The sequence below is a fragment of the Oncorhynchus kisutch genome, unplaced genomic scaffold, assembly GCF_002021735.2.
Source record: "Oncorhynchus kisutch isolate 150728-3 unplaced genomic scaffold, Okis_V2 scaffold625, whole genome shotgun sequence".
Lineage (NCBI taxonomy): Eukaryota > Metazoa > Chordata > Actinopteri > Salmoniformes > Salmonidae > Oncorhynchus > Oncorhynchus kisutch.
The window spans coordinates 14,134-35,000 of record NW_022262570.1 but is presented as its reverse complement, the minus strand read 5'-3'; the positions used below and the strand labels follow the sequence as shown (position 1 = coordinate 35,000).

The window sequence follows — 20,867 nt, the reverse complement described above, 5'->3', positions numbered from 1 at the left end:
TGTAGTATAATGCTGTATTCTACTGTGTATTAGTGGTACCAGCTGTTTGTAGTATAATGCTGTATTCTACTGTGTATTAGTGGTACCAGCTGTTTGTAGTATAATACTGTATTCTACTGTGTATTAGTGGTACCAGCTGTTTGTAGTATAATGCTGTATTCTACTGTGTATTAGTGGTACCAGCTGTTTGTAGTATAATGCTGTATTCTACTGTGTATTAGTGGTACCAGCTGTTTGTAGTATAATGCTGTATTCTACTGTGTATTAGTGGTACCAGCTGTTTGTAGTATAATGCTGTATTCTACTGTGTATTAGTGGTACCAGCTGTTTGTAGTATAATGCTGTATTCTACTGTGTATTAGTGGTACCAGCTGTTTGTAGTATAATGCTGTATTCTACTGTGTATTAGTGGTACCAGCTGTTTGTAGTATAATACTGTATTCTACTGTGTATTAGTGGTACCAGCTGTTTGTAGTATAATGCTGTATTCTACTGTGTATTAGTGGTACCAGCTGTTTGTAGTATAATGCTGTATTCTACTGTGTATTAGTGGTACCAGCTGTTTGTAGTATAATGCTGTATTCTACTGTGTATTAGTGGTACCAGCTTTTTGTAGTATAATGCTGTATTCTACTGTGTATTAGTGGTACCAGCTGTTTGTAGTATAATACTGTATTCTACTGTGTATTAGTGGTACCAGCTGTTTGTAGTCTAATTAGAGCAGGAAAAAATACATATTTTATCGAGGTATGATATACCAAAGCTGTCAGCCAACCAGCATTAAGGGCTCAACCCACCCAGTTTATAATATATCTTTATAAAACTGTTTGTTTGTGTCCTGTATTCCGATTGGACGAGCAGCGTTCCAAGCTGTGCCGTATTGGCCGTCACAGACACACCTGTTGCCTGGTTACAGGTCGTTCTGCAAGTTATCACTGAGTCTCCGTCAGAGTATAATGTCTCTGTCTGAGTCGTCTCTTGTATTTATCTCTTCTAGAATATAATAATGTCTCTGTCTGAATCTGTCTGAGTCGTCTCTTGTATTTATCTCTACTAGAATATAATGTCTCTGTCTGAGTCGTCTCTTGTATTTATCTCTACTAGAATATAATGTCTCTGTCTGAGTCGTCTCTTGTATTTATCTCTACTAGAATATAATGTCTCTGTCTGATTCGTCTCTTGTATTTATCTCTACTAGAATATAATGTCTCTGTCTGAGTCGTCTCTTGTATTTCTCTCTACTAGAATATAATGTCTCTGTCTGAATCGTCTCTTGTATTTATCTCTACTAGAATATAATGTCTCTGTCTGATTCGTCTCTTGTATTTATCTCTACTAGAATATAATGTCTCTGTCTGAATCGTCTCTTGTATTTATCTCTACTAGAATATAATGTCTCTGTCTGAATCGTCTCTTGTATTTGTCTCTACTAGAATATAATGTCTCTGTCTGAATCGTCTCTTGTATTTCTCTCTACTAGAATATAATGTCTCTGTCTGAATCGTCTCTTGTATTTCTCTCTACTAGAATATAATGTCTCTGTCTGAATCGTCTCTTGTATTTCTCTCTACTAGAATATAATGTCTCTGTCTGAATCGTCTCTTGTATTTATCTCTACTAGAATATAATGTCTCTGTCTGAATCGTCTCTTGTATTTCTCTCTACTAGCATCCCTTGCTTCCAGCTTAGCATTTAGTTTTAGTACAGCTGTGGGGGTTCATTTCAGACTCGCTGATCTGCCTGTCCTCCTGAATTCGGAAACCAATGTTTTGCTTTCATTCCAGGTTCAATGTTTGACATGAGTGAGTTAGCTGATGTTATCCAGCATGCTTAGCAACCGTTTAGTTTAGAACGGACGATGAGGGCCCTCGGGCATAGCAACTCTGCAAAAAAATAATATAATGAATGACTGGGTCTGTAAGCAACATGACCAAAATAACTTAACGTCCAGACAAAAATCTATTTATTATCTTCTGGTGAAAGAAGGATTAATTTGATTAATTTGCATCGTGAATACATTCACAGGTAAGAGGCAGTGTTGTATCATGAATACAGTCACAGGTAAGAGGCAGTGTTGTATCATGAATACAGTCACAGGTAAGAGGCAGTGCTGTATCATGAATACAGCGTTAATGTTGACCTATCCCTTTAACCGCTGGTTTCTGCAGCGTTAATGTTGACCTATCCCTTTAACCTCTGGTCTCCACATGGTTTCAGCAGCGTTAATGTTGACCTATCCCTTTAACCGCTGGTTTCAGCAGCGTTAATGTTGACCTATCCCTTTAACCTCTGGTCTCCACATGGTTTCAGCAGCGTTAATGTTGACCTATCCCTTTAACCGCTGGTTTCAGCAGCGTTAATGTTGACCTATCCCTTTAACCGCTGGTTTCAGCAGCGTTAATGTTGACCTATCCCTTTAACCGCTGGTTTCAGCAGCGTTAATGTTGACCTATCCCTTTAACCGCTGGTTTCAGCAGCGTTAATGTTGACCTATCCCTTTAACCGCTGGTTTCAGCAGCGTTAATGTTGACCTATCCCTTTAACCGCTGGTTTCAGCAGCGTTAATGTTGACCTATCCCTTTAACCGCTGGTTTCAGCAGCGTTAATGTTGACCTATCCCTTTAACCGTTGGTTTTCAGCAGCGTTAATGTTGACCTATCCCTTTAACCGCTGGTTTCAGCAGCGTTAATGTTGACCTATCCCTTTAACCGCTGGTTTCAGCAGCGTTAATGTTGACCTATCCCTTTAACCGCTGGTTTCAGCAGCGTTAATGTTGACCTATCCCTTTAACCGCTGGTTTCAGCAGCGTTAATGTTGACCTATCCCTTTAACCGCTGGTTTCAGCAGCGTTAATGTTGACCTATCCCTTTAACCGCTGGTTTCAGCAGCGTTAATGTTGACCTATCCCTTTACCGCTGGTTTCAGCAGCGTTAATGTTGACCTATCCCTTTAACCGCTGGTTTCAGCAGCGTTAATGTTGACCTATCCCTTTAACCGCTGGTTTCAGCAGCGTTTAATGTTGACCTATCCCTTTAACGCTGGTTTCAGCAGCGTTAATGTTGACCTATCCCTTTAACCGCTGGTTTCAGCAGCGTTAATGTTGACCTATCCCTTTAACCGTGGTTTCAGCAGCGTTAATGTTGACCTATCCTTTTAACCGCTGGTTTTCAGGCAGCGTTAATGTTGACCTATCCTTTAACGCTGGTTTCAGCAGCGTTAATGTTGACCTATCCCTTTAACCGCTGGTTTCAGCAGGTTAATGTTGACCTATCCCTTTAACCGCTGGTTTCAGCAGCGTTAATGTTGACCTATCCCTTTAACCGCTGGTTTCAGCAGCGTTAATGTTGACCTATCCTTTAACCGCTGGTTTCAGCAGCGTTAATGTTGACCTATCCCTTTAACCGCTGTTTCAGCGCGTTAATGTTGACCTATCCCTTTAACCGCTGGTTTTCAGCAGCGTTAATGTTGACTATCCTTTAACCGCTGGTTTCAGCAGCGTTAATGTTGACCTATCCCTTTAACCGCTGGTTTCAGCAGCGTTAATGTTGACCTATCCCTTTAACCGCTGGTTTTCAGCAGCGTTAATGTTGACCTATCCCTTTAACCGCTGGTTTCAGCAGCGTTAATGTTGACCTATCCCTTTAACCGCTGGTTTCAGCAGTGTTAACGCTGTTGATTCTGTATATTGTATATATCTGTATACCCACTCATATCTGAGGCTATTATATAAACAGCGTTATGGTAATGTGGCCACACCGTCTCCCATGAGCGTCCCCAAGTTGTGACAAACGGACCAGTTCGTAGCTGGATTCTTCAACGATCTTTATACCTTCTCCGGAACATGAAATTTGTTCGGACTTCGAGTTCCGTGAGGTGGAAGAAATCCCTTTGTTCTCTATGAAAATCTACTCTGCCTCTTATACTGTGTGGCCATGAGGCAGGGTCTCCTCAGGAATTTACGACGTCTCTCTGACCACAGCAGCCTAGTTGAAGGAGGCAGGGAGAGGGGGATGGGGCTTGCTTTACCCAAAGAGGGCAACGTCATGACAGTGTGTAGTCCTTAACCCAGGTCTCTACGTGGTTAATGCTGGGGATCCTGTACTGTGTGATGTCTGTATTCAGTAGGCCAGTGTGTAGTCCTTAACCCAGGTCTCTACGTGGTTAATGCTGGGGATCCTGTACTGTGTGATGTCTGTATTCAGTAGGCCAGTGTGTAGTCCTTAACCCAGGTCTCCACGTGGTTAATGCTGGGGATCCTGTACTGTGTGATGTCTGTATTCAGTAGGCCATGTCTCAGTGTGTAGTCCTTAACCCAGGTCTCTACGTGGTTAATGCTGGGGATCCTGTACTGTGTGATGTCTGTATTCAGTAGGCCATGTCTCAGTGTGTAGTCCTTAACCCAGGTCTCTACGTGGTTAATGCTGGGGATCCTGTACTGTGTGATGTCTGTATTCAGTAGGCCATGTCTCAGTGTGTAGTCCTTAACCCAGGTCTCCACTTGGTTTGAACACGTCTCCATGATAGTGATTCTCCTGAACTGTGTGACTCTGGGGATGTACCAACCCTGTGAAGACGTCACCTGTCAGGCAGAGTGGTGCCTCATACTACAGGTCGGTACTACTTTAAACCTCTCATCTCTAACCTCTCACCCCTCACCTCTCACCTATAACCTCTCACCTCTCACCTATAACCTCTCACCCCTCACCTATAACCCCTCAGCTATAACCCCTCAGCTATAACCCCTCACCTATAACCTCTCACCTATAACCCCTCACCCCTCACCTATAACCTCTCACCCCTCACCCCTCACCTATAACCCCTCACCCCTCACCTATAACCTCTCACCCCTCACCTATAACCTCTCACCCCTCACCTATAACCCCTCACCTATAACTTCTCACCCCTCACCTATAACCTCTCACCCCTCACCCGTCACCTATAACCTCTCAGCCCTCACCTATACCCTCTTACCCCTCACCTATAACCTCTTACCCCTCACCTATAACCTCTCACCTCTCACCTATAACCCCTCACCTATAACCTCTCACCCCTCACCTATAACCTCTCACCCCTCACCTATAACCTCTCACCCCTCACCTATGACCTCCACCTCTCACCTATAACCTCTCAGCCCTCACCTATAACCTCTCACCTATAACCTATAACCTCTCACCCATCACCTATAACCTCTCACCTCTCACCTATAACCTCTCACCCCTCACCTATAACCTCTCACCTATAACCTCTGACCTATAACCTGGCATCCCTCACCCCTCACCTCTCACCTATAATCTCTCACCCCTCACCCCTCACCTATAACCTCCACCCCTCACCTATAACCTCCACCCCTCACCTATAACCTCTCACCCCTCACCTATAACCTCTCACCCCTCACCTATAACCTCTCACCCCTCACCATAAACACCTTACCCCTCACCTATAACCTCTCACCCCTCACCATCAACACCTTACCCCTCACCTATAACCTCTCACCCCTCACCATAAACACCTTACCCCTCACCTATAACCTCCAGCCCTCACCTATAACCTCCACCCCTCACCTATAACCTCTCACCCCTCACCTATAACCTCTCACCCCTCACCTATAACCTCTCACCCCTCACCATCAACACCTTACCCCACACCTATAACCTCCACCCCTCACCTATAACCTCCACCCCTCACCTATAACCTCTCACCCCTCACCTATAACCTCTCACCCCTCACCTATAACCTCTCACCCCTCACCATCAACACCTTACCCCTCACCTATAACCTCTCACCCCTCACCATAAACACCTTACCCCCTCACCTATAACCTCCACCCCTCACCTATAACCTCCACCCCTCACCTATAACCTCTCACCCCTCACCTATAAACCTCTCACCCCTCACCTATAACCTCTCACCCCTCACCATCAACACCTTACCCCTCACCTATAACCTCCACCCCTCACCTATAACCTCTCACCCCTCACCTATAACCTATAACCTCTCACCCCTCACCATAAACACCTTACCCCCCTCACCCCTCACCTATAACCTCTCACCCCTCATCTATAACCTCTCACCCCTCACCATAAACACCTTACCCCTCACCTATAACCACTCACCCCTCACCTATAACCTCTCACCCCTCACCATAAACACCTTACCCCTCACCTATAACCTCTCACCCCCTCACCTATAACCTCTCACCCCTCACCATAAACAACCTCACCCCTCACCTATAACCTCTCACCCCTCACCATCAACACCTAACCTCTCACCCCTCACCTATAACCTCTCACCCCTCACCATCAACACCTAACCTCTCACCTCTCACCTATAACCTCTCACCCCTCACCTATAACCTCTCACCCCTCACCATTAACACCTCACCCCTCACCTATAACCTCTCACCCCTCACCATCAACACCCTACCTCTCACCTATAACCTCTCACCCCTCACCTATAACCTCTCACCCCTCACCATCAACACCTTACCCCTCACCTATAACCTCTCACCCCTCACCATAAACACCTTACCCCTCACCTATAACCTCCACCCCTCACCTATAACCTCCACCCCTCACCTATAACCTCTCACCCCTCACCTATAACCTCTCACCCCTCACCTATAACCTCTCACCCCTCACCATCAACACCTTACCCCTCACCTATAACCTCCACCCCTCACCTATAACCTCTCACCCCTCACCTATAACCTATAACCTCTCACCCTCACCATAAACACCTTACCCCTCACCCTCACCTATAACCTCTCACCCCTCATCTATAACCTCTCACCCCTCACCATAAACACCTTACCCCTCACCTATAACCTCTCACCCCTCACCTATAACCTCTCACCCCTCACCATAAACACCTTACCCCTCACCTATAACCTCTCACCCCTCACCTATAACCTCTCACCCCTCACCATAAACACCTCACCCCTCACCTATAACCTCTCACCCCTCACCATCAACACCTAACCTCTCACCCCTCACCTATAACCTCTCACCCCTCACCATCAACACCTAACCTCTCACCTCTCACCTATAACCTCTCACCCCTCACCTATAACCTCTCACCCCTCACCATTAACACCTCACCCCTCACCTATAACCTCTCACCCCTCACCATCAACACCCTACCTCTCACCTATAACCTCTCACCCCTCACCTATAACCTCTCACCCCTCACCATCAACACCTTACCCCTCACCTATAACCTCTCACCCCTCACCATCAACACCACACCCCTCACCTATAACCTCTCACCCCTCACCATCAACACCACACCCCTCACCATCAACACCTCACCCCTCACCTATAACCTCTCACCCCTCACCTATAACCTCTCACCCCTCACCATCAACACCTCACCCCTCACCATTAACACCTCACCCCTCACCTATAACCTCTCACCCCCTCACCATTAACACCTCACCCCTCACCTATAACCTCTCACCCCTCACCATCAACACCTCACCTATAACCTCTCACCCCTCACCATCAACACCTCACCCCTCACCATCAACACCTCACCCCTCACCATCAACACCTCACCTATAACCTCTCACCCTCACCATCAACACCTCACCCCTCACCATCAACACCTCACCCCTCACCATCAACACCTCACCTATTACCTCTCACCCCTCACCATCAACACCTCACCTATAACCTCTCACCCCTCACCATCAACACCTCACCTATAACCTCTCACCCCTCACCATCAACACCTCACCCCTCAGCTATAAACTCTTGTCTTGGTGACTGTACCTTGTTCTAGGTGTTTGTTGACTGTGTCTTTGTCTGTTCTACTGTTCTAGGTGTTTGATGACTGTATCTTTGTCTGTTCTAGGTGTTTGATGACTGTATCTTTGTCTGTTCTAGGTGTTTGATGACTGTATCTTTGTCTGTTCTACTGTTCTAGGTGTTTGATGACTGTATCTTTGTCTGTTCTAGGTGTTTGATGACTGTATCTTTGTCTGGTCTAGGTGTTTGATGACTGTATCTTTGTCTGTTCTAGGTGTTTGACTGTATCTTTGTCTGTTCTAGGTGTTTGATGACTGTATCTTTGTCTGTTCTAGGTGTTTGACTGTATCTTTGTCTGTTCTAGGTGTTTGATGACTGTATCTTTGTCTGTTCTAGGTGTTTGATGACTGTATCTTTGTCTGTTCTAGGTGTTTGATGACTGTATCTTTGTCTGTTCTAGGTGTTTGATGACTGTATCTTTGTCTGTTCTACTGTTCTAGGTGTTTGATGACTGTATCTTTGTCTGTTCTAGGTGTTTGATGACTGTATCTTTGTCTGTTCTAGGTGTTTGATGACTGTATCTTTGTCTGTTCTACTGTTCTAGGTGTTTGATGACTGTATCTTTGTCTGGTCTAGGTGTTTTGATGACTGTATCTTTGTCTTCTTCTACTGTTCTAGGTGTTTGATGACTGTATCTTTGTCTGTTCTACTGTTCTAGGTGTTTGATGACTGTATCTTTGTCTGTTCTAGGTGTTTGATGACTGTATCTTTGTCTGTTCTAGGTGTTTGATGACTGTATCTTTGTCTCTTCTACTGTTCTAGGTGTTTGATGACTGTATCTTTGTCTGTTCTAGGTGTTTGATGACTGTATCTTTGTCTGTTCTGGGTGTTTGATGACTGTATCTTTGTCTGTTCTACTGTTCTAGGTGTTTGATGACTGTATCTTTGTCTCTTCTACTGTTCTAGGTGTTTGATGACTGTATCTTTGTCTGTTCTACTGTTCTAGGTGTTTGATGACTGTATCTTTGTCTGTTCTAGGTGTTTGATGACTGTATCTTTGTCTGGTCTAGGTGTTTGATGACTGTATCTTTGTCTGTTCTAGGTGTTTGACTGTATCTTTGTCTGTTCTAGGTGTTTGATGACTGTATCTTTGTCTGTTCTAGGTGTTTGACTGTATCTTTGTCTGTTCTAGGTGTTTGATGACTGTATCTTTGTCTGTTCTAGGTGTTTGATGACTGTATCTTTGTCTGTTCTAGGTGTTTGATGACTGTATCTTTGTCTGTTCTAGGTGTTTGATGACTGTATCTTTGTCTGTTCTACTGTTCTAGGTGTTTGATGACTGTATCTTTGTCTGTTCTAGGTGTTTGATGACTGTATCTTTGTCTGTTCTAGGTGTTTGATGACTGTATCTTTGTCTGTTCTACTGTTCTAGGTGTTTGATGACTGTATCTTTGTCTGGTCTAGGTGTTTGATGACTGTATCTTTGTCTCTTCTACTGTTCTAGGTGTTTGATGACTGTATCTTTGTCTGTTCTACTGTTCTAGGTGTTTGATGACTGTATCTTTGTCTGTTCTAGGTGTTTGATGACTGTATCTTTGTCTGTTCTAGGTGTTTGATGACTGTATCTTTGTCTCTTCTACTGTTCTAGGTGTTTGATGACTGTATCTTTGTCTGTTCTAGGTGTTTGATGACTGTATCTTTGTCTGTTCTGGGTGTTTGATGACTGTATCTTTGTCTGTTCTACTGTTCTAGGTGTTTGATGACTGTATCTTTGTCTCTTCTACTGTTCTAGGTGTTTGATGACTGTATCTTTGTCTCTTCTACTGTTCTAGGTGTTTGATGACTGTATCTTTGTCTGTTCTAGGTGTTTGATGACTGTATCTTTGTCTGTTCTACTGTTCTAGGTGTTTGATGACTGTATCTTTGTCTGTTCTAGGTGTTTGATGACTGTATCTTTGTCTGTTCTAGGTGTTTGATGACTGTATCTTTGTCTGTTCTAGGTGTTTGATGACTGTATCTTTGTCTGTTCTAGGTGTTTGATGACTGTATCTTTGTCTGTTCTACTGTTCTAGGTGTTTGACTGTATCTTTGTCTGTTCTAGGTGTTTGACGACTGTATCTTTGTCTGTTCTAGGTGTTTGATGACTGTATCTTTGTCTGTTCTAGGTGTTTGACGACTGTATCTTTGTCTGTTCTACGTGTTTGACGACTGTATCTTTGTCTGTTCTAGGTGTTTGATGACTGTATCTTTGTCTGTTCTAGGTGTTTGATGACTGTATCTTTGTCTATTCTGGGTGTTTGATGACTGTATCTTTGTCTGTTCTACTGTTCTAGGTGTTTGATGACTGTATCTTTGTCTGTTCTAGGTGTTTGATGACTGTATCTTTGTCTGTTCTAGGTGTTTGATGACTGTATCTTTGTCTGTTCTAGGTGTTTGATGACTGTATCTTTGTCTGTTCTACTGTTCTAGGTGTTTGATGACTGTATCTTTGTCTGGTCTAGGTGTTTGTTGACTGTATCTTTGTCTGTTCTAGGTGTTTGATGACTGTATCTTTGTCTGTCCTAGGTGTTTGATGACTGTATCTTTGTCTGTTCTAGGTGTTTGATGACTGTATCTTTGTCTGTTCTAGGTGTTTGATGACTGTATCTTTGTCTCTTCTACTGTTCTAGGTGTTTGATGACTGTATCTTTGTCTGTTCTACTGTTCTAGGTGTTTGTTGACTGTATCTTTGTCTGTTCTAGGTGTTTGATGACTGTATCTTTGTCTGTTCTAGGTGTTTGATGACTGTATCTTTGTCTCTTCTACTGTTCTAGGTGTTTGATGACTGTATCTTTGTCTGTTCTAGGTGTTTGATGACTGTATCTTTGTCTGTTCTAGGTGTTTGATGACTGTATCTTTGTCTGTTCTAGGTGTTTGATGACTGTATCTTTGTCTGTTCTACTGTTCTAGGTGTTTGACTGTATCTTTGTCTGTTCTAGGTGTTTGATGACTGTATCTTTGTCTGTTCTAGGTGTTTGATGACTGTATCTTTGTCTGTTCTACTGTTCTAGGTGTTTGATGACTGTATCTTTGTCTGTTCTAGGTGTTTGATGACTGTATCTTTGTCTGTTCTGGGTGTTTGATGACTGTATCTTTGTCTGTTCTAGGTGTTTGATGACTGTATCTTTGTCTGTTCTAGGTGTTTGATGACTGTATCTTTGTCTGTTCTAGGTGTTTGATGACTGTATCTTTGTCTGTTCTAGGTGTTTGATGACTGTATCTTTGTCTGTTCTAGGTGTTTGATGACTGTATCTTTGTCTGTTCTACTGTTCTAGGTGTTTGACTGTATCTTTGTCTGTTCTAGGTGTTTGATGACTGTATCTTTGTCTGTTCTAGGTGTTTGATGACTGTATCTTTGTCTGTTCTACTGTTCTAGGTGTTTGACTGTATCTTTGTCTGTTCTAGGTGTTTGATGACTGTATCTTTGTCTGTTCTAGGTGTTTGATGACTGTATCTTTGTCTGTTCTACTGTTCTAGGTGTTTGACGACTGTATCTTTGTCTGTTCTAGGTGTTTGATGACTGTATCTTTGTCTGTTCTAGGTGTTTGATGACTGTATCTTTGTCTATTCTGGGTGTTTGATGACTGTATCTTTGTCTGTTCTAGGTGTTTGATGACTGTATCTTTGTCTGTTCTACTGTTCTAGGTGTTTGATGACTGTATCTTTGTCTGTTCTAGGTGTTTGATGACTGTATCTTTGTCTGTTCTAGGTGTTTGACGACTGTATCTTTGTCTGTTCTAGGTGTTTGATGACTGTATCTTTGTCTGTTCTAGGTGTTTGATGACTGTATCTTTGTCTGTTCTAGGTGTTTGATGACTGTATCTTTGTCTGTTCTAGGTGTTTGATGACTGTATCTTTGTCTGTTCTAGGTGTTTGATGACTGTATCTTTGTCTGTTCTACTGTTCTTGGTGTTTGATGACTGTATCTTTGTCTGTTCTAGGTGTTTGATGACTGTATCTTTGTCTGTTCTAGGTGTTTGATGACTGTATCTTTGTCTGTTCTAGGTGTTTGATGACTGTATCTTTGTCTGTTCTAGGTGTTTGATGACTGTATCTTTGTCTGTTCTGGGTGTTTGATGACTGTATCTTTGTCTGTTCTACTGTTCTAGGTGTTTGACGACTGTATCTTTGTCTGTTCTAGGTGTTTGATGACTGTATCTTTGTCTGTTCTAGGTGTTTGATGACTGTATCTTTGTCTGTTCTAGGTGTTTGATGACTGTATCTTTGTCTGTTCTACTGTTCTAGGTGTTTGACTGTATCTTTGTCTGTTCTACTGTTCTAGGTGTTTGACTGTATCTTTGTCTGTTCTACTGTTCTAGGTGTTTGATGACTGTATCTTTGTCTGTTCTAGGTGTTTGATGACTGTATCTTTGTCTGTTCTACTGTTCTAGGTGTTTGATGACTGTATCTTTGCGTTTTTCGCGGTGGAGATGGTCATTAAGATGGTGGCTCTGGGGATCTTCGGTTCTAAGTGTTACCTTGGCGACACTTGGAACCGACTGGACTTCTTCATTGTCATGGCAGGGTAAGTGTTCTATTCCCACAATGCTCAGGGGTTAGTCAGGCGGTTAGGGACAAGAGAACACCGAAATAGAACACATAGAACCTTCTCTAGATTCTGTTTTTGATTCAAGAGACACACGGGGACGTTCCGTAAGTCTGCTGCTAAAGCTTTTTCCTTTCTTATAAAAATGTAACCTTTTATTTAACGAGGCAAGTCAGTTCAGAACAAATTCTTATTAACAATGACCGGGCCTACCCCGGGTCAAACCCGGACGACGCCGGGCCGATTGTGCACCGGCCCTATGAGACTCCCAATCACGGTCGGATGTGAAGCAGCCCGTGAGGTGATGGAGTTTGGAGCCTGCTGGGAGAAACACACGTTCAATGTCACTGTTTCAGGCAAGGAGAAAAGTGTGTGAGTGTGTGTGTGTGTTTGTTTGTGTGTAAGAGACGTTAACTAAGCAGACAGCAGCGGTCACCTCAGACACACAGCATTACCCCTTTACTCACTGTGAGGTGCACACACACACACACACACACACACACACACACACACACACAAAGCCAGGAGGTAGGTTATCTGCACTATGACAAATACAGAGGGAACTAGTGAGTCAGATCATTGTTTTAGGGTCTGACAGGCTTGATATTCAGTTCTTTAGGGTCTGACAGGGTTGGTGTTCAGTTCTTTAGGGTCTGAAAGGGTTGATGTTCAGTTCTTTAGGGTCTGACAGGGTTGGTGTTCAGTTCTTTAGGGTCTGAAAGGGTTGATGTTCAGTTCTTTAGGGTCTGACAGGGTTGGTGTTCAGTTCTTTAGGGTCTGACAGGGTTGGTGTTCAGTTCTTTAGGGTCTGAAAGGGTTGATGTTCAGTTCTTTAGGGTCTGACAGGGTTGGTGTTCAGTTCTTTAGGGTCTGAAAGGGTTGATGTTCAGTTCTTTAGGGTCTGACAGGGTTGGTGTTCAGTTCTTTAGGGTCTGACAGGGTTGATGTTCAGTTCTTTAGGGTCTGACAGGGTTGATGTTCAGTTCTTTAGGGTCTGACAGGCTTGATGTTCAGTTCTTTAGGGTCTGACAGGGTTGATGTTCAGTTCTTTAGGATCTGACAGGGTTGATGTTCAGTTCTTTAGGGTCTGACAGGGTTGATGTTCAGGTCTTTAGGGTCGGACAGGCTTGATGTTCAGTTCTTTAGGGTTGGACAGGGTTGATGTTCAGTTCTTTAGGGTCTGACAGGGATGATGTTCAGTTCTTTAAGGACTGACAGGCTTGATGTTCAGTTCTTTAGGGTCTGACAGGGTTGATGTTCAGTTCTTTAGGGTCTGACAGGGTTGATGTTCAGTTCTTTAGGGTCTGGCAGGCTTGATGTTCAGTTCTTTAGGGTCGGACAGGGTTGATGTTCAGTTCTTTAGGGTCTGACAGGCTTGATGTTCAGTTCTTTAGGGTCTGACAGGGTTGATGTTCAGTTCTTTATGGTCTGACAGGCTTGATGTTCCATTCTTTAGGGTCTGACAGGGTTGATGTTCCTTTCTGTACGGTCTGACAGGCTTGATGTTCAGTTTCTTTAGGGTCTGACAGGGTTGATGTTCAGTTCTTTAGGGTCTGACAGGGTTGATGTTCAGGTCTTTAGGGTCGGACAGGGTTGATGTTCAGTTCTTTAGGGTCTGACAGGGTTGATGTTCAGTTTTTAGGGTCTGACGTTCAGTTCTTTAGGGTCTGACAGGGTTGATGTTCAGGTATTTAGGGTCTGACAGGGTTGATGTTCAGTTCTTTAGGGTCTGACAGGCTTGATGTTCAGTTCTTTAGGGTCTGACAGGATCGATGTTCAGTTCTTTAGGGTCTGACAGGCTGGATGTTCAGTTCTTTAGGGTCTGACGTTCAGTTCTTTAGGGTCTGACAGGGTTGATGTTCAGGTCTTTAGGGTCTGACAGGGTTGATGTTCAGTTCTTTAGGGTCTGACAGGCTTGATGTTCAGTTCTTTAGGGTCTGACAGGGTTGATGTTCAGTTCTTTAGGGTCTGACAGGGTTGATGTTCAGTTCTTTAGGGTCTGACAGGGTTGATGTTCAGTTCTTTAGGGTCTGACAGGGTTGATGTTCAGTTCTTTAGGGTCTGACAGGGTTGATGTTCAGTTCTTTAGGGTCTGACAGGGTTGATGTTCAGTTCTTTAGGGTCTGACAGGGTTGATGATCAGTTCTTTAGGGTCGGAGAGGATTGATGTTCAGGTCTTTAGGATCTGACAGGGTTGATGTTCAGTTCTTTAGGGTCGGAGAGGGTTGATGTTCAGTTCTTTAGGGTCGGAGAGGGTTGATGTTCAGGTCTTTAGGGTCTGACAGCGTTGATGTTCAGTTCTTTAGGGTCTGACAGGGTTGATGTTCAGTTCTTTAGGGTCTGACAGGGTTGATGTTCAGTTCTTTAGGGCCTGACAGGCTGGATGTTCAGTTCTTTAGGGTCTGACAGGGTTGATGTTCAGTTTTTAGGGTCTGGCAGGCTTGATGTTCAGTTCTTTAGGGTCTGACAGGGTTGATGTTCAGTACTTTAGGGTCGGACAGACAGGCTTGATGTTCAGTTCTTTAGGGTCGGACAGGGTTGATGTTCAGTTCTTTAGGGTCTGGCAGGCTTGATGTTCAGTTCTTTAGGGTCGGACAGGGTTGATGTTCAGTTCTTTAGGGTCTGACAGGCTTGATGTTCAGTTCTTTAGGGTCTGACAGGGTTGATGTTCAGGTCTTTATGGTCTGACAGGCTTGATGTTCAGTTCTTTAGGGTCTGACAGGGTTGATGTTCAGTTCTTTAGGGTCGGAGAGGGTTGATGTTCAGTTCTTTAGGGTCTGAAAGGGTTGATGTTCAGTTCTTTAGGGTCTGACAGGGTTGGTGTTCAGTTCTTTAGGGTCTGACAGGGTTGATGTTCAGTTCTTTAGGGTCTGACAGGGTTGATGTTCCGTTCTTTAGGGTCTGACAGGCTTGATGTTCAGTTCTTTAGGGTCTGACAGGGTTGATGTTCAGTTCTTTAGGATCTGACAGGGTTGATGTTCAGTTCTTTAGGGTCTGACAGGGTTGATGTTCAGGTCTTTAGGGTCGGACAGGCTTGATGTTCAGTTCTTTAGGGTTTGACAGGGTTGATGTTCAGTTCTTTAGGGTCTGACAGGGTTGATGTTCAGTTCTTTAGGGTCGGAGAGGGTTGATGTTCAGTTCTTTAGGGTCGGAGAGGGTTGATGTTCAGGTCTTTAGGGTCTGACAGCGTTGATGTTCAGTTCTTTAGGGTCTGACAGGGTTGATGTTCAGTTCTTTAGGGTCTGACAGGGTTGATGTTCAGTTCTTTAGGGCCTGACAGGCTGGATGTTCAGTTCTTTAGGGTCTGACAGGGTTGATGTTCAGTTTTTAGGGTCTGGCAGGCTTGATGTTCAGTTCTTTAGGGTCTGACAGGGTTGATGTTCAGTACTTTAGGGTCGGACAGACAGGCTTGATGTTCAGTTCTTTAGGGTCGGACAGGGTTGATGTTCAGTTCTTTAGGGTCTGGCAGGCTTGATGTTCAGTTCTTTAGGGTCGGACAGGGTTGATGTTCAGTTCTTTAGGGTCTGACAGGCTTGATGTTCAGTTCTTTAGGGTCTGACAGGGTTGATGTTCAGGTCTTTATGGTCTGACAGGCTTGATGTTCAGTTCTTTAGGGTCTGACAGGGTTGATGTTCAGTTCTTTAGGGTCGGAGAGGGTTGATGTTCAGTTCTTTAGGGTCTGAAAGGGTTGATGTTCAGTTCTTTAGGGTCTGACAGGGTTGATGTTCAGTTCTTTATGGTCTGACAGGCTTGATGTTCCATTCTTTAGGGTCTGACAGGGTTGATGTTCAGGTCTTTAGGGTCGGACAGGGTTGATGTTCAGTTCTTTAGGGTCTGACAGGGTTGATGTTCAGTTTTTAGGGTCTGACGTTCAGTTCTTTAGGGTCTGACAGGGTTGATGTTCAGGTCTTTAGGGTCTGACAGGGTTGATGTTCAGTTCTTTAGGGTCTGACAGGCTTGATGTTCAGTTCTTTAGGGTCTGACAGGATCGATGTTCAGTTCTTTAGGGTCTGACAGGCTGGATGTTCAGTTCTTTAGGGTCTGACGTTCAGTTCTTTAGGGTCTGACAGGGTTGATGTTCAGGTCTTTAGGGTCTGACAGGGTTGATGTTCAGTTCTTTAGGGTCTGACAGGCTTGATGTTCAGTTCTTTAGGGTCTGACAGGGTTGATGTTCAGTTCTTTAGGGTCTGACAGGGTTGATGTTCAGTTCTTTAGGGTCTGACAGGGTTGATGTTCAGTTCTTTAGGGTCTGACAGGGTTGATGTTCAGTTCTTTAGGGTCTGACAGGGTTGATGTTCAGTTCTTAGGGTCTGACAGGGTTGATGTTCAGTTCTTTAGGGTCTGACAGGGTTGATGATCAGTTCTTTAGGGTCGGAGAGGATTGATGTTCAGGTCTTTAGGATCTGACAGGGTTGATGTTCAGTTCTTTAGGGTCGGAGAGGGTTGATGTTCAGTTCTTTAGGGTCGGAGAGGGTTGATGTTCAGGTCTTTAGGGTCTGACAGCGTTGATGTTCAGTTCTTTAGGGTCTGACAGGGTTGATGTTCAGTTCTTTAGGGTCTGACAGGGTTGATGTTCAGTTCTTTAGGGTCTGACAGGGTTGATGTTCAGTTCTTTAGGGTCTGACAGGGTTGATGTTCAGTTCTTTAGGGTCTGACAGGGTTGATGTTCAGTTCTTTAGGGTCTGACAGGGTTGATGATCAGTTCTTTAGGGTCGGAGAGGATTGATGTTCAGGTCTTTAGGATCTGACAGGGTTGATGTTCAGTTCTTTAGGGTCGGAGAGGGTTGATGTTCAGTTCTTTAGGGTCGGAGAGGGTTGATGTTCAGGTCTTTAGGGTCTGACAGCGTTGATGTTCAGTTCTTAGGGTCTGACAGGGTTGATGTTCAGTTCTTTAGGGTCTGACAGGGTTGATGTTCAGTTCTTTAGGGCCTGACAGGCTGGATGTTCAGTTCTTTAGGGTCTGACAGGGTTGATGTTCAGTTTTTAGGGTCTGGCAGGCTTGATGTTCAGTTCTTTAGGGTCTGACAGGGTTGATGTTCAGTACTTTAGGGTCGGACAGACAGGCTTGATGTTCAGTTCTTTAGGGTCGGACAGGGTTGATGTTCAGTTCTTTAGGGTCTGGCAGGCTTGATGTTCAGTTCTTTAGGGTCGGACAGGGTTGATGTTCAGTTCTTTAGGGTCTGACAGGCTTGATGTTCAGTTCTTTAGGGTCTGACAGGGTTGATGTTCAGGTCTTTATGGTCTGACAGGCTTGATGTTCAGTTCTTTAGGGTCTGACAGGGTTGATGTTCAGTTCTTTAGGGTCGGAGAGGGTTGATGTTCAGTTCTTTAGGGTCTGAAAGGGTTGATGTTCAGTTCTTTAGGGTCTGACAGGGTTGGTGTTCAGTTCTTTAGGGTCTGACAGGGTTGATGTTCAGTTCTTTAGGGTCTGACAGGGTTGATGTTCCGTTCTTTAGGGTCTGACAGGCTTGATGTTCAGTTCTTTAGGGTCTGACAGGGTTGATGTTCAGTTCTTTAGGATCTGACAGGGTTGATGTTCAGTTCTTTAGGGTCTGACAGGGTTGATGTTCAGGTCTTTAGGGTCGGACAGGCTTGATGTTCAGTTCTTTAGGGTTTGACAGGGTTGATGTTCAGTTCTTTAGGGTCTGACAGGGTTGATGTTCAGTTCTTTAGGGTCGGAGAGGGTTGATGTTCAGTTCTTTAGGGTCGGAGAGGGTTGATGTTCAGGTCTTTAGGGTCTGACAGCGTTGATGTTCAGTTCTTTAGGGTCTGACAGGGTTGATGTTCAGTTCTTTAGGGTCTGACAGGGTTGATGTTCAGTTCTTTAGGGCCTGACAGGCTGGATGTTCAGTTCTTTAGGGTCTGACAGGGTTGATGTTCAGTTTTTAGGGTCTGGCAGGCTTGATGTTCAGTTCTTTAGGGTCTGACAGGGTTGATGTTCAGTACTTTAGGGTCGGACAGACAGGCTTGATGTTCAGTTCTTTAGGGTCGGACAGGGTTGATGTTCAGTTTTTTAGGGTCTGGCAGGCTTGATGTTCAGTTCTTTAGGGTCGGACAGGGTTGATGTTCAGTTCTTTAGGGTCTGACAGGCTTGATGTTCAGTTCTTTAGGGTCTGACAGGGTTGATGTTCAGGTCTTTATGGTCTGACAGGCTTGATGTTCAGTTCTTTAGGGTCTGACAGGGTTGATGTTCAGTTCTTTAGGGTCTGACAGGCTTGATGTTCAGTTCTTTAGGGTCTGACAGGGTTGATGTTCAGTTCTTTAGGATCTGACAGGGTTGATGTTCAGTTCTTTAGGGTCTGACAGGGTTGATGTTCAGGTCTTTAGGGTCAGACAGGCTTGATGTTCAGTTCTTTAGGGTTTGACAGGGTTGATGTTCAGTTCTTTAGGGTCTGACAGGGATGATGTTCAGTTCTTTAAGGACTGACAGGCTTGATGTTCAGTTCTTTAGGGTCTGACAGGGTTGATGTTCAGTTCTTTAGGGTCTGACAGGGTTGATGTTCAGTTCTTTAGGGTCTGGCAGGCTTGATGTTCAGTTCTTTAGGGTCGGACCGGGTTGATGTTCAGTTCTTTAGGGTCTGACAGGCTTGATGTTCAGTTCTTTAGGGTCTGACAGGGTTGATGTTCAGTTCTTTATGGTCTGACAGGCTTGATGTTCCATTCTTTAGGGTCTGACAGGGTTGATGTTCCTTTCTGTACGGTCTGACAGGCTTGATATTCAGTTTCTTTAGGGTCTGACAGGTTTGATGTTCAGTTCTTTAGGGTCTGACAGGGTTGATGTTCAGGTCTTTAGGGTCGGACAGGGTTGATGTTCAGTTCTTTAGGGTCTGACAGGGTTGATGTTCAGTTCTTTAGGGTCTGACAGGGTTGATGTTCAGTTCTTTAGGGTCTGACAGGTTTGATGTTCAGTTCTTTAGGGTCTGACAGGGTTGATGTTCAGTTCTTTAGGGTCTGACAGGGTTGATGATCAGTTCTTTAGGGTCGGAGAGGGTTGATGTTCAGGTCTTTAGGATCTGACAGGGTTGATGTTCAGTTCTTTAGGGTCGGAGAGGATTGATGTTCAGTTCTTTAGGGTCGGAGAGGGTTGATGTTCAGGTCTTTAGGGTCTGACAGCGTTGATGTTCAGTTCTTTAGGGTCTGACAGGGTTGATGTTCAGTTCTTTAGGGTCTGACAGGGTTGATGTTCAGTTCTTTAGGGCCTGACAGGCTGGATGTTCAGTTCTTTAGGGTCTGACAGGGTTGATGTTCAGTTTTTAGGGTCTGGCAGGCTTGATGTTCAGTTCTTTAGGGTCTGACAGGGTTGATGTTCAGTACTTTAGGGTCGGACAGACAGGCTTGATGTTCAGTTCTTTAGGGTCGGACAGGGTTGATGTTCAGTTCTTTAGGGTCTGGCAGGCTTGATGTTCAGTTCTTTAGGGTCGGACAGGGTTGATGTTCAGTTCTTTAGGGTCTGACAGGCTTGATGTTCAGTTCTTTAGGGTCTGACAGGGTTGATGTTCAGGTCTTTATGGTCTGACAGGCTTGATGTTCAGTTCTTTAGGGTCTGACAGGGTTGATGTTCCTTTCTGTACGGTCTGACAGGCTTGATGTTCAGTTCTTTAGGGTCTGACAGGCTTGATGTTCAGTTCTTTAGGTTCAGACAGGGTTGGTGTTCAGTTCTTTAGGGTCTGACAGGGTTGATGTTCAGTTCTTTAGGGTCTGACAGGGTTGATGTTCAGGTCTTTAGGGTCGGACAGGGTTGATGTTCAGTTCTTTAGGGTCTGACAGGGTTGATGTTCAGTTTTTAGGGTCTGACGTTCAGTTCTTTAGGGTCTGACAGGGTTGATGTTCAGGTCTTTAGGGTCTGACAGTGTTGATGTTCAGTTGTTTAGGGTCTGACAGGGTTGATGTTCAGTTCTTTAGGGTCTGACAGGGTTGATGTTCAGTTCTTTAGGATCTGACAGGGTTGATGTTCAGTTCTTTAGGGTCTGACAGGGTTGATGTTCAGGTCTTTAGAGTCGGACAGGCTTGATGTTCAGTTCTTTAGGGTCTGACAGGGTTGATGTTCAGTTCTTTAGGGTCTGACAGGGATGATGTTCAGTTCTTTAGGGTCTGACAGGGTTGATGTTCAGTTTTTAGGGTCTGACGTTCAGTTCTTTAGTGTCTGACAGGGTTGATGTTCAGGTCTTTAGGGTCTGACAGGGTTGATGTTCAGGTCTTTAGGGTCTGACAGGCTTGATGTTCAGTTCTTTAGGGTCTGACAGGGTTGATGTTCAGTTCTTTAGGGTCTGACAGGGTTGATGTTCAGTTCTTTAGGGTCTGACAGGGTTGATGTTCAGTTCTTTAGGGTCTGACAGGCTTGATGTTCAGTTCTTTAGGGTCTGACAGGGTTGATGTTCAGTTCTTTAGGATCTGACAGGATTGATGTTCAGTTCTTTAGGGTCGGAGAGGGTTGATGTTCAGGTCTTTAGGGTCTGACAGGGTTGATGTTCAGTTCTTTAGGGTCTGACAGGGTTGATGTTCAGTTCTTTAGGGTCTGACAGGGTTGATGTTCAGTT

General features: G+C 44.4%; 1 protein-coding gene across 1 annotated transcript in view; it reads left to right on the top strand.

Moving 5' to 3' along the window:
- Positions 1-20,867, top strand: part of LOC116360846 (voltage-dependent T-type calcium channel subunit alpha-1H-like) — a 59,624-nt gene that overhangs the window by 26,119 nt on the left and 12,638 nt on the right. Inside the window, exons 3-4 of the mRNA XM_031815784.1 lie at positions 4,499-4,610; positions 12,176-12,309. Coding sequence (XP_031671644.1) covers positions 4,499-4,610; positions 12,176-12,309 — 246 coding nt within the window. The remainder of the gene's footprint in view (positions 1-4,498; positions 4,611-12,175; positions 12,310-20,867) is intronic.